Source organism: Meles meles, chromosome 2 (assembly GCF_922984935.1).
Source record: "Meles meles chromosome 2, mMelMel3.1 paternal haplotype, whole genome shotgun sequence".
Lineage (NCBI taxonomy): Eukaryota > Metazoa > Chordata > Mammalia > Carnivora > Mustelidae > Meles > Meles meles.
The window spans coordinates 177,818,738-177,831,798 of record NC_060067.1 but is presented as its reverse complement, the minus strand read 5'-3'; the positions used below and the strand labels follow the sequence as shown (position 1 = coordinate 177,831,798).

At 41.1% G+C, this 13,061-nt stretch overlaps 1 protein-coding gene across 11 annotated transcripts in view; it reads left to right on the top strand.

Annotated features, from left to right (window-relative positions):
- The window catches only part of UNC5D (unc-5 netrin receptor D), a 533,873-nt gene that overhangs the window by 293,894 nt on the left and 226,918 nt on the right, over nt 1–13,061 (top strand). For all 11 annotated transcript variants that reach the window (XM_045985620.1, XM_045985626.1, XM_045985611.1 and 8 more), the window contains exon 2: nt 7,131–7,349. In XM_045985620.1, the coding sequence (XP_045841576.1) occupies nt 7,131–7,349 (219 nt within the window). The remainder of the gene's footprint in view (nt 1–7,130; nt 7,350–13,061) is intronic.

The following is a 13,061-nucleotide window of genomic DNA, read 5'->3' as shown; positions in this document are numbered from 1 at the left end:
CTGTAGTAGGCATGCACACAAACATCAATTAAAAAAGAACATATGAAGGTGAATTATGATAATTTAGGGAATAGTGAATGTGCTTTCATAAGCTCTGCTGAAATCTAAAGTTTCTTGTTTGAGGAACAAAGAATGACCCTTCATATTTCTTGGACTGTGTTGTAAGCATTGTTTACCATCTTCCACTCTGCAAAATTTAAGATCTGCTCAATGGAATAATATCCTGGGCTGGCAAGATAGAAGATCGACACAGGTGAGGTGAACTATGCAAATGCAGTGATATATAAAACATTTCCATTTTTATTAGATGTTGGCAAGAAGGCAGAGTGGTTTGAGTTAAAAAAAAAAAAAAAAAAAGGAAACTTACTGAGACCTGGGGAAAGAGTCTATGTTTCATAAATTGCATTAAATATTTGGTATGTAAAATTCCGGCTGCTCCACATTCAGTGGGAACAGTGCATCCCCCAGCTAATTAAATAACCATACAGAGACAAGCCATATTTCTGTAAACAAAAGCAAAGACCCCAGCTCTATTGTGTTGTCTTTAGATTATGCAACTTGGTTTTCCCTCCTATGGCTTTCTGCTCCAACTTGCATATTGCTTCGGACCAATATGCTCCCAGACACTGAGCGGAATTTAAAAAGCGCTTTCTGAGGTGCCTTGCTTCATTTAAATATTGCAGTGAGATGGGCTCTGGAATACTGGGAAATTTCCTATGGTTAATAACAGCTTGCCTCTTGAAGGCAATGGTTTTGGGGTCTGGCCAGCAGGAAATCCATTGTGTATCATCCTATTGCTTTGCAGGATGACCATGTGCCTGGTGGACGGTATCAGCATTTGCTACGTGTTTGTTGAATAAATAAATGCTTCGCAGAATGTTTTCATGGGTTTTGACCTAGCAAAATTATGCTAGCATACATATTGGTTGCAAATAGTAAAAAACATGTTACAAGCAGCAGTTCATATCACGAGGGCTCCAAGATGAAAATAAGAGTCGTAATCACAAAATTGAAATATAAATATTAGAATAATAAGCTTGGAAATGGAAGTCATAGAGCTCATAATTATAAATATCTTTCTTTTGTTTGCTCTTCTTTATCCAGGCACTGGTGTTAATGGCGGTCGTAGTGGTGGCATATTGTATTTATGTAACACTTGGGCATTTACTGTGTATTTTTTATAAACATTATCTCATTTTAATGTCACAAACCACTGATTAATTTTGATTGCTCATTTTTATGGAGGAGAAATTTGGAGCTACGTAGTGAAGTTACTCACCTAAGTTCACCAAGGTAACCCAGAGTTTAAGTCAGATTATTTGTTTCTAAAGTTCTTCACTTTTACCAGATTTAGTTTTTGGTTAATGGCAGAATTATTGGTTGGACACTGAAACAAAGAGGAATGTTTTGTACCAGTAAGAGTACAAGCATACTTTGGAGATAGAAGAGGTACTTTTTACCCACAAGATGTACTCTTGTGGGTAAAAATATGAAAATAATTTGGAATTTCTCAAAACCTATTAAAGCTCAACTTCATTTATGCTCTAACCCTGTGCAATACCAGCATACTTCGCTGATAGCCTAGGGTCTTATGAATCCCACTTTGGAATGACTCTGGCCTCCAATGTGCCCAATCCTGTTACATATTTAACAGATCAACCAGTGGAATAGTGGCAGTTTGTATGGTTAAACATGATAGAATAGCATTACCCTGCTGCAGACTCTTTCTATCTCCTATAATACTCCTTGTTTCTTTCTGTTGTTGTCGTTTGGTTTTTTAGATTTATTTCGTTATTTTTAGAGAGACAAGCGTGCATGCAAGTGCACAGGGGGAGAGGCAGAGGGAAAGGGAGAAGTTAAACAGGCTCCTAGCTGAGTGTGGAACCCTACGGGGGGCTTGATCTCATGACCCTGAGATCATGACCTGAGCTGAAATCAAGAGTCTGACTCTTAATGGACTGTGCCACCTGGGTGCCCTACTCCTTGTTATTTTTAATTGGACTTTTAGTAGTTAAATATTCGTGTTCAGAGGTGAAACTATTTCCAAATGAAGTACTGAAAAAGCTTTATGTTTAAATAAAAGCATTATGTTATTCTCAAACACGTATTCGTCAACGTCTTTGTTTTCTGACTTTAGTGAGGAGACCCAGTCATTTGATCCTAATTAGTCAAATACTTGCTGTGCTGTTCTCTCAAAAATATTTTCTCAAGACCTTGTCTAGACTGTGTCCATAATATACCTGGAACCACAGTCTAGCTAATAGGATAACTGTGTAAGCAATCTTTAACAATATTCTACTTAATGTCGGCTGTGAGGTGCCACACACATAAGGTATCAGTTTATACCAAAAGAAGGTTTTATGAACTGCTCGCTACTGCCATAAGGCACTCACTAGATTACTGTACCAGACTTCCAAGGGTCCATTCATTAGAACTGAAATGGAATTGCGAGGGGCACCTGGGGGTGGCTCAGTGTTGGTTAAAGCCTCTGCCTTCGGCTCAGGTCATGATCTCAGGGTCCTGGGATCGAGTCCCGCATCGGGCTCTCTGCTCAGCAGGGAGTCTGCTTCCTCCTCTCTCTCTGCCTCTTTGCCTACTTGTGATCTCTGTCTGTCAAATAAATCAATAAAATCTTAAAAAAAAATAAACTGGAATTGCGAGGGGATTGGAATCAGAGACCTACGTTCAAATTCTCAGCTCCATTGACTAGCTGTATGACCCTAGACAAGGCACAGAGTGAAAGCATTTTGTCAAATGCAAAACAGGATAGAGTGCTCACCGCAGAGTGGATGGGGAGATTAAGTGACCTAATCCATGTAGGAGGCATAGCACCATAATCTGTAATCATTCAATACATGGCTGCTCTTACTTTTATTCTCTGCTGTCCTAGTTTCCATGTTTCTTAGCTGTCCCAAATTCAGTAACACTGAGAGCATTGGAACTTAATAAAGTGAAGCTTGGAGCTCTGGCTTTGTTGAAGAAGGAAGATCTAGTTGTATCAGAGAAGACTCTCTTCTGCAAAAAAACAACAAAAAATCTGACCATTAGTGGTGTAAATAAGTAAAGATTTAAAAAAATGTCTGGAGATGGATGTCCTGTGGTGTTGTGTCAGCCTCTATATTGTCTGCTCCTTTGGGACTTTTTTCCTCTTGATCTTCCCTAGTTAAGGGAAGATCCCTTAAGTTGGGATCAGAAGGGAGAAGGGACAGAACATACCATACCTATTTCCTTTATCAGGAGAATAAAAGTTTTCTCAAGAATTTCTGCTTGAGACTTTTTTGCTAGAAGGTTGTCACATGACCATTGCTACCTGCAAAAGAATAAACTGACTCCATGACTTCTCCAGCCTCTACTGTAAAAGCAGGTATGGGAGAAGGCAGTTGACTGGGTCATATGGTTGCCAGCATTCATCACACCAGCTTTAAAACTTTGCTTTGAATTAGAAACCAGTGGCAGATGTACTGAGAGCATTGGAAACATTTACCCTGCAGCCCAAAAATATTCACGCTGGCTTCCATAAAACCATTTATTAAATTACGTTGCCTCCTCCCATCCCCCCACCCAGCCCCCTCCCACCGCTGAGAAGAGAATCTCTTGGCAGCTTCTAAGCCCCTGTAAAGTACCTACTTCACCTCTTTTCTTTCTGTCACATCCCTTTTGATTGATGAATACCCTGAGAATTTCCATGAACAATTAGGTTCTAAGCAGTAGGTGGGGTTGAGGACAGTGGGCATCCTTGGGGCAAATGGAGGCAGATGACTTCTAGCCTCGTGGGGTAAGGAAGGGGTATCAACGTGGAGTTTGGCCTGGCGGGGGGAACCCAGCCTTCTTGCAGCTCCGAAGCCATCTGAAGGGCAGGGCATTATTGTAATGTGAACTTCATCCTGAGCCCACTATGGGACTTAGGGGAAGAGAAGTCAGGCTAGGGAATGGTGTTAGGTAAATAAACACCATTCCCAACACTTCACTATACAAAGAGGGGGGAAAAAAGCAAAGAAAAAAATCATTTATTTCATTTCTTTGTTGAAATTATACAAATAAATGGTGGTATGTATGCAGATATATCTATGATCGTTCCCACTGCTACCCTTGATAAATAGATTTTTTTCCTTTGTTTCTTGTTTTCATGGGTCCTGGCCCTTTTCCTATACATACATGACTGTGACATGGCTTCAGTAATAATTAAGATGTAATGTTACAATTTGCCTTTTCTTTTCTTCCCCCCTTCTATGAGCATTAAGATTGATTGATTCTTAGTGGAGGTCCTTGAGTTGGCCAGGACACTTACCTGCATACTTTCCTCTTCCACTCTCCTGCTCTGTTTCAGATGAAAGCAGAACCTGTTACTTTATTTACAGGGTATTTCTTAAAATAACAGGAGGGTAGCCTCATTGCTTTTAGAACAGCATTTTGTGAATTGGATGGTTTAAACTTGATTTTGATCCAGTGCCTTTGTCATTTTATTTATTCTGAAAAATGTGACCTTATTATTTATTTAAGGGTAGTTATTTATGATGCTCCCTGCATTGCTTCTTTGCCTTTTGGCTAAGATCAAGTGTACGATGCTCCCTGCCCCCATTTTAGTAGTTACTTTGGACATTTATGCACTGTTTCTAGTCAAGCACGATGCACCCTTCAGAGCCTATGCCTGTGGCTGTTCATTCAGGCTCTCACCTTAGGGTTTGGATATCCTTTATCAGGTGACCCTCTTCTGCAGCAGCGAATTACTCTGGACAGAACTCAAGCCCGTGATGGGAGTGTGAGCTGTTTGATGTCCATATAAAATCTTTTAATACCTTTGTCGTTTCCTCTAATGCATGGATTTACAAAAGCCTGAGGGGACTTGGTATTTATTGAAGATGGAAATTGGCATGAGCAGTCAGTAACAAAATGAATTAATATATGATCTATTTTATGAAGTCCATTGGAAATGTAATCTAAAACACTAAAAGAAACCCTCTCAGATTCTATCCTGAAACCCTTCTTATTCCATATGGCATATACACGTTTTATTTTCTGGGTGACTATGTTGTACTATATTATGACGTAAATTGTTTATTCTCCTGTTATTTAGGGCATTTGCTTTCTGATGCATTTTTGCTTTATGATGACTTTTAAAAATTTTTTTTTAATTTATTTGACAGAAAGATCACAAGTAGGCAGAGAGGCAGGCAGAGAGAGACGTGGGGGGAAGCAGACTCCCCGCTGAGCAGAGAGCCTGATGTGGGGCTCGATCCCAGTACCCTGAGATCATGATCTGAGCCAAAGGCAGAGGCTTAACCCACTGAGCCACCCAGGTGCCCCTATGATGACTTTTATATTGCAAATGCATTTTATTTATTTTTCATTTTTTAAAAGATTTTATTTATTTATTTGACAGAGAGAGATCACAAGTAGACAAGAGAGGCAGGCAGAGAGAGAGGGGGAAGCAGGCTCCCCGCAGAGCAGAGAGCCCGACATGGGGCTCGATCCCAGAACTCTGAGATCATGACCTGAACTGAAGGCAGAGGATTAACCCACTGAGCCATAAAGCTACCCCTACAAATGCACGTTAAAGCTTACGGTATCTTAAACGCTTTATTGTGTGAGGTTTTCCCCATTATGTTGATGTATTTGGTGGAAGAAATAGTTTAGAGAAGCAAGCTCCTGTTTCGTTCAACTTATTGGGAGAGCAGTGGGGTGCTTGTGTGTTCCCACGGCTAGACGTGTTTTTCATAACTCGCGGTCTTTTATTTCCTCACAAAAATAGAATTAGGGGCAGCCATTCCTCTTGTGCCCTAGTCCCTTCCCCTTGATTTGCGTTTGAGAATGCCCCAAGTCTTAAAATATTACCCCCTAGTATTGTGACTTAGGTTGACCTTTGACGGTGTTTACATAATATGGGTGACTGACTTAAGTGTGACACAGAAGAGGCTTGGTTGGTTGTTCTGAATTACACTGGAGGCACACAGCGAGCCGGGCTAGATCACGGGAGGCACCTGTCTGTCATCTGAGCTCGCTCTGGGTGAACTGGATTGTTCCTCCACTGCTTTCCTTAGGTCCTGTTTCCCAGCTTCCTCCTGGAGACCGGTTTGCTTTGAATGCGAATAACACTTTCCGGGGCATAGCTGATCTCACTACTGAAATTCCTGCTTTCTTTGATCTTTCTCTGGAGTAGCCATGGAAGCTGCACTTGTTCCTTCTGGTCATTTTCAAAGTGTTCAGTTAGTGCTCAGATCATGTTCCCCTTGACTTTGCCGTAGTTTCCCGGGACTTAAGTCCCTGCCTAAGTGTAGTGAAGAGGTAGTGAAGCAAAGTCTTGGCTTCTACTTTTCCCTTTTTACTTTGCTTCTCTCTACTCATCAGTTCCTTAAATTTAGGGGAGAATCATGTCCATTTTTTGATCTTTGAAGAAAGCTAATTATAGGTCCCAAAATAAAAGCTCACGGCTGTCTTAGGGATTCATTTTAGTTTGTCGCCTTGGAAGTGAGATTCGCAGTATATCGAGGGGAGTGTCGCGGGCGAAGAACGGAGCCGTGGGCCCGTGGAACACATGTGCATTCCTTTTAGAAGAGTCAGTAGGTTGATGAGGTTTTGGAGAAAACTCTAAGGTAGACTACCAGCCAATCTCCAGTTTCAGAAGTAGAGAAAGCAGTCAATTTGAAATTCTTCTCACATGTCGTAAGACTGAGTATCCGCCGACAACATGGTCATTACCCATCCTCATTTATGGGAGAACAGAAGCTGTTTCTGCCATTATTTCAGAGTTTGAGGCAGCTTGGGGCTCCCATTGAACACCTTGAGATAACAACCACTCACCAGACTGAATCTTAAGGTTCAGCCTCTCGCCCACCCAGACGTTGTCTCTGTTCTTTCAGCAAAGACCTGCAGACTCCAAAGTGTCGTCTGAGGGAATCTATTCCTTATTTTCCTGTTGGGTGACCCTGAAGGTGTGTCAGCTAGCGGTCCCATACTACACTACTTCAGCCTCTAAAAGAGAATTATCCGCATGGGCCTTATAAGCACACTGTGTGGACAGGATGTGGTATTTCTCAGCTCAGATCCTTGGAGCCAGTGGGAGTTATGCTTTGCGTCCTGGTGCGTGTGCTGTCACTACAGTCGGTGTCCTCATGGCCTCTTCGATTTTGCAGGAAGTGACAATGGCGAAGCCCTCCCGGAGTCCATTCCCTCAGCTCCTGGGACTCTGCCTCACTTCATCGAGGAGCCAGACGACGCTTACATCATCAAGAGTAACCCCATCGCGTTGAGGTGCAAAGCAAGGCCAGCCATGCAGATATTCTTCAAGTGCAATGGCGAGTGGGTCCATCAAAATGAGCATGTCTCCGAGGAGAGTCTGGACGAGAGTTCAGGTAAGGATGAGAAGCCATTCTTAGATTGTCACCTGGTGTCCTCCCATGGTTGTATGGCTGGGAAAAACTCTGCCGGCCACTCACCAGTGATTTATTTGAATGACTATTAATGAAAATTAATAACATAATTAATCTAATTCATATAGTAATATAACAGTAATATAATTAATATTGAATGAATATTAACATCATCCGGAAATATAAGGTGCTACCGTAGGCTTGCTTATATATTTATTTATTTAATTCAATTAACCAACTTACAGTACATAATTAGTTTCAGATGGAGTGCTCAATAATTTATCAGTTTCATGTAACACCCAGTGCTCATCATATCACATGCCCTCCTTAATGCCCATCTCCCGGTTACCCCATCCCCCCACCCATCTCCCCTCCAGCAGCCCTCAGTTTGTTTCCTAAGGTTGAGTCTCTCACGGATTTTTCTCCCTGTCTGATGACTTTCTCTTCAGTTTTCCCTCCCTTTCCCCTATGGTCCCCTTCCTTGTTTCTTATTGTATGTTTAAATGACTGCACAGCTCTTTGGCTAGACTATTCTCAGAGGGTAAAGGGGCATTTTTATCTCCCTGCACTGTATAACATTAGCACCCAATTTTGTATGGAAGCTAGTATCTTCATAAGAAATAAAACCTACCAGTCACTGCTTTCATTTTCTCAATTCTAAATATCTTGGAAGCCAAATCTTCACCAAACACTTTTTTTTTCTTTTTCTTTCACCAAAGACCTTTTTAAGCAGCATAATTTCAGTTTTTTCATCTTTCCTCCTAGATCTTATTCTTGTGCACATTGTTCTCCATGGTTGTGGTTTCTGAGCCTCCTTTAAGTTCTTTTGATTACTGTGTAATGACAGAGCCCAAATTTGATTGCCAAATTTGAGTAGTATCTCCAGTACGAAAAAATCGAGGGACCATCTTTATTAATGTGGCAGACTTGGCCTATGAGTGGTGATGATGAGAATAATGATCATATTGCTAGTGTTTGTTGAGCACTTACTCTGTGCCAGATCTCATCTAAGCATTTGACAGACTTTATCTCACTGTCCTTCCAGCAGCCCTCTGGGGTAAATGACATTATCATTACCTTCTCATGGATAAGGAAGCGAGACTCAGATACATTAAGTAAACTACAGGTTTGTGCTGGATCTGAAAGCAAGATCATTTGACTAAAAACTTGCAAAATTTAGGAGTGCCTGGGTGGCCCAGTTGGGTTAAGCATGTGACTCTTGATTTCGGCTCCGATCATGATCTCAGGGTCATGGAATCAAGCCCCACACTCAGCAAGGAGCTGGCTTCTTCCCTCTCCCTCTGCTCCTCCCCCTGCTTGTGTTCTCCCTCCCTCCCTCCCTCTCTCTCTCTCTCTCTCAGTAATGAATAGATCTGAAAAACAAAAAACAAAAAACCTTGCAAAACTTATAACTTGTTAAAATTTAGTGTGTAACAGAAACAGTATATGCTTTTGAACTTGGGCTCCTCAGACTAACAGAAACTATAGCCTCACCCTAAAACCAACCTGCTCTCAGCCTAGATTATTGTGCTTAGTCCCCACTCACTGCCTAGATAACAGATTTTGATGAAGTCAAAAAGCCTGAGTATAATAAGGAAGTTTCAAGTCAGCTTAATTTATTAACTATATGCCACTGCTACTCGATTACTGGAGGCTTTGCAGAATTTTCCAGGAATGCTAAGATGCAAACAGTGATCTCTAGGACTTTATGCCTGTTGATAGTCCAATATACCCATAGTGCACTTCACCCGTGGAGGATTAAAAAAAGATATGCCCAATTAGGATTATCAGGAGAAGTATGGAAGCAGTAGCATTTGAAAGGGACATCAATGACTACTTAATTCAAATTAAGTAACTGAATTAATTTATTAACTGATGCTACGCTAAATGGGAGAAAGAGAAGGATCTCTGCTGTGTGGGGGTTTTGACATTAGCAAATGAAAGAAAGCTTAGTATCTGTTCAGCAGGAGGTTTGATTTGGTTGAAATAGAAAACAGATGTGGGAACTGGCAAATTCAGTTCACTCAGAGGCTCAAAAAGCCTCAAATGGGAAGTGAGGAGTTCCTTACTTAATTTTATGAATCTTGGAGGCAGTGCAGATTGATTATATTGACGCATGGGAACTCAGTGGCTGGAGCTCTGCTTCAAGGAACGAATCTGGCGCAGGTGTTTGGGATGCCAAGAAACAGGAATGGATGAGTTAGGAGACGTCGGTATTTCAGTTGAGGGAGAGAAAAGTCTGCCTCTAGAGTGGTGGTCACAAAAACAAGAAGTAGATTTTTGGTGTGAGAAGCACCTTAGTAAATCAGACTGAACAGCTGAATGAATGAATGAATGAGTGAATGAATGAAAGATGGAGGAGTAACAATCTCAACAGAAGCAGAAAGGGGATGCTGTTGATGTAAGTAGTTATATTAGCAAGGAGAGAAGGCGGAGATCATGGGACAAGCTAAATTTGTAGTATTTATGGGGTGTAAGGAAGAGGGGTAGATCTGGCCTTTGTAGAGCTGAGAGACAGAAGAGTTAATTGGGTAGTCACCGGGAAAGGATGAAGCCATGGCAGCAAAGGAGGTGTCGGGAGAGAATGAGGAATAGGAAAAGGAAATGGGTCTAGAGCGCTACTTCCTTAGGAGTCAGGAGGACGGATATCAGCCAGCGAAGAAGCCAACAGAGGAAGAGTGTGCTGTCTTCCAAAGCAAAACGTGACACTTGTTTCAAAAAGATCTTCGGGCAATACTGTTTCTGCCTGGGAATCAATAAAGAACTAAACCTACATAAACAGTGCAAACCATGATACGGTTCTGCACTCGTTTGGGATTGCATTATAGATGCATAGCTTCAAAAGGTAGAGGAACACCTAAATCCTTACGCAATTCCCTGTTGCAGTTTGGAACTGGTATGAGGAAGGGGAAAAAGTGCCTGTTTTTGAGGTGGTGTTCTTCAGACCAAAAGCATGCTAAGAATTCTGGAATTTAAATGTGAAAACTAGAAGGGACTTTAGTGATAACCTAACAGTCCTATTTTATGGAATAAAAATCTTATGTTCCAAGAGCTGCAACGAGTTGATGGCATAGCTCTTTCTAGAACCCAGATCTCCTAGGACATCTGGCTGGCTCAGTCAGTGGAAGGTACAACTCTTGATCTCGGGGTTGTGAGTTCAAGCCCCACATTGGGTGTAGAGATTACTTAAAAATAAAATCTTAGAAAAACAAAATAGAACCCAGATCTCCTGCTTTCTACTTCAGATATACTTTCTCCATACTTATAAGCCACCTTTACCTATAGTTTCCTGTTCTCCTTCCTAGTCATGATACTGACAAATTCACTTACTGACATAAGGATGGGTTTCAGCACATGGGTCCTCATTTTCCATCATGAGCCCGTTTCATATTTCTGTTTCTCAAGTGTGTAATCCCATTGGGATTTCTTTATCCCTCATCATTTCTGCCATCTCTGTCAGGGCTAATCCTTTATTCTAGGCCATGTTTCTGGCACTGTTAAAGAAGAGTTTATAGCAACTGAAGACATAGAGATATACATTACAAGGTATAGTCTCCCTCTTAAAAATTAAAAAAAAAAAAGGATTTGGCAACATAATCTATGCCAACATAATTATAGATGCACAGCTTCAAAATAGCAACAATCTTATGCCAACATAATCTAGGCAAAGGAGGAAGATAAATCAAATCTTGGTGTCAACAAAGTTTCTTCTTCTGTGCTCCCAGGGTTGGGATCTTGGATACTCCTTGTGTCGGGAGAGACTGGTTCACAAACAAAGCAGCCCCATTTATCTTGGTGTGAAAACTTCAAAGGAGGTCTCTGAAATCTGGGAGAAGACAATGAAGGGAACAGCATTTGTCATGGGAGCAAAAGCCTGTAAAACAATGGGAGAATATGAAAGGCTTATATATCTTATATTCAATTAGTCCAACTGGAAAGGACTCAAGTACCAGGGGCACAGTGAGACTCTGTGTTTTATTGTCAGATGCTTCTGGACTAGATTTGAGTAATGAACTCAAAATAGCAAAATCCCATTGTGTAAACTCTAAATGAAAGCTAGGAAGAATACTGAAAAATGGCCAGGTATTTTTTGATATCACTCCTAGAAAATCTTATATCCATTCTCCTAGAAAGATCTCTTGATAAGTATTGCAAGCCAATTTAACACTGTGCCCTCTTGTAATTTTGCAATGTTGTGTTTTGCTATTGCTTCCCCCTTTTAACTCCCCTAGCATTGCTAGGCAACTCCATGTCTTGCAGATAGCAGCGCTGATTACATTCTGTTTCCATGTAAAAGCTCCCTTCTCCACTTAAAAAAAGGGGGGGTGGTGGTGGTGGGAGAACAAAAAGGCCAATAAAAGTCACAGATTTCAAAGGAACTGGGAAGAACACAACTTCATAAATGACAAAACCTGAAGAGATTATATACCAATTTTTGTTGAGAAAGAACGTATATTTTAGCAGCTACCTTTCTGAAAAGAATTTAATAAGCACAACCTTTTCTTCCAAGTCATTTTGATTGAATCAATAGGGGGGGAAAAGCTGTCTCTCCCTAAACAGTTTTCTTCTGTACTTAATGAAAATTGCTGTCTACTACGCACTGCAATTATGTTTCCTAAGGTCGGTATTAATAGAGGAATAGTGGAAAGTGGAGCAAGATGAGTGGAGATGGTGTACGCCAGACCAATACATAAGGGCAATTAAGGTTGGAAACAAAATGGCCTCCAGTATTGAAAAATAGATGCATTACTTCCCTTGAGCTCTTCAAGGTTGAGCTCGAGCACAGGGCTTGACTTAATGGCTTTTGATTGAGTTTGCAAAATAATTCTTGCCACTCCAGTAAGAGGGAAGGATGCCAAGAGACGAAGGACAGCAGGACCACATTTGAGCAGAGGTAGAGAATTGTCTGTGTTCTTATAGGAAGTTGGTCGTAACTGCTTATGTATCTTTGGCCAACATATTCCCTGTTTCAGCACTCCTAGAAAATTTTGATATTCTTTTTGCTCAACGTTTTCTTCCTTCAAAGTACTAATGGGAAATGCATAAGACCCAGGAGTGTTTGGAGTAGACATGGAATCCTTTGTATTTCCAAATTGGAAGCAATAAGTCCTTGCAGTTGTTAAAGGCTGCAAACTGCCTTTGGTCTTTCCGGTAATTTGGCCCCGTCATCTAAGGGTTCAAATAAGAAGAAAAAGGATTGTGTGTTTTCACGCAATTTAGCTTGGAAAATCCAGAGCTAGAGTTCTTTCCTGCAAAAGGCACAATTTATTTGACATGAGTTACTGTGTTTGCACAGACATGGCTATACCTCTTAGTAATGTACCCTTTCAGTTCTGTGCACAAGCCAAGGGTCCTCTTTCATTTGTTCTGCCTCATTTCATTTGGAAATATGGGAACTCTTCTTCCTGGTGTTTTTCCTCTGTTAACATCTGGAGTTGAGAGGTAATCCCAACCCGGGGAATCACGCCCCTGAGAAACAGGCGGGGAGTGTTCAGTACCAGAGAAATTAAGAGATTTCCAATAACAAACAGGCAGACACACACACAAACACCCCCTGAAAAAAAACCAACAAGAACCAGCAAAATACGTCCTTGGCAATCAAGTTAATGCAGACTGTGGGAAGCTCGAGTTATCAATAAGCGAAACCACTTCTTTATTGTTCAATAAAAACAGGGGTTTCCTTAACGCGCTCCA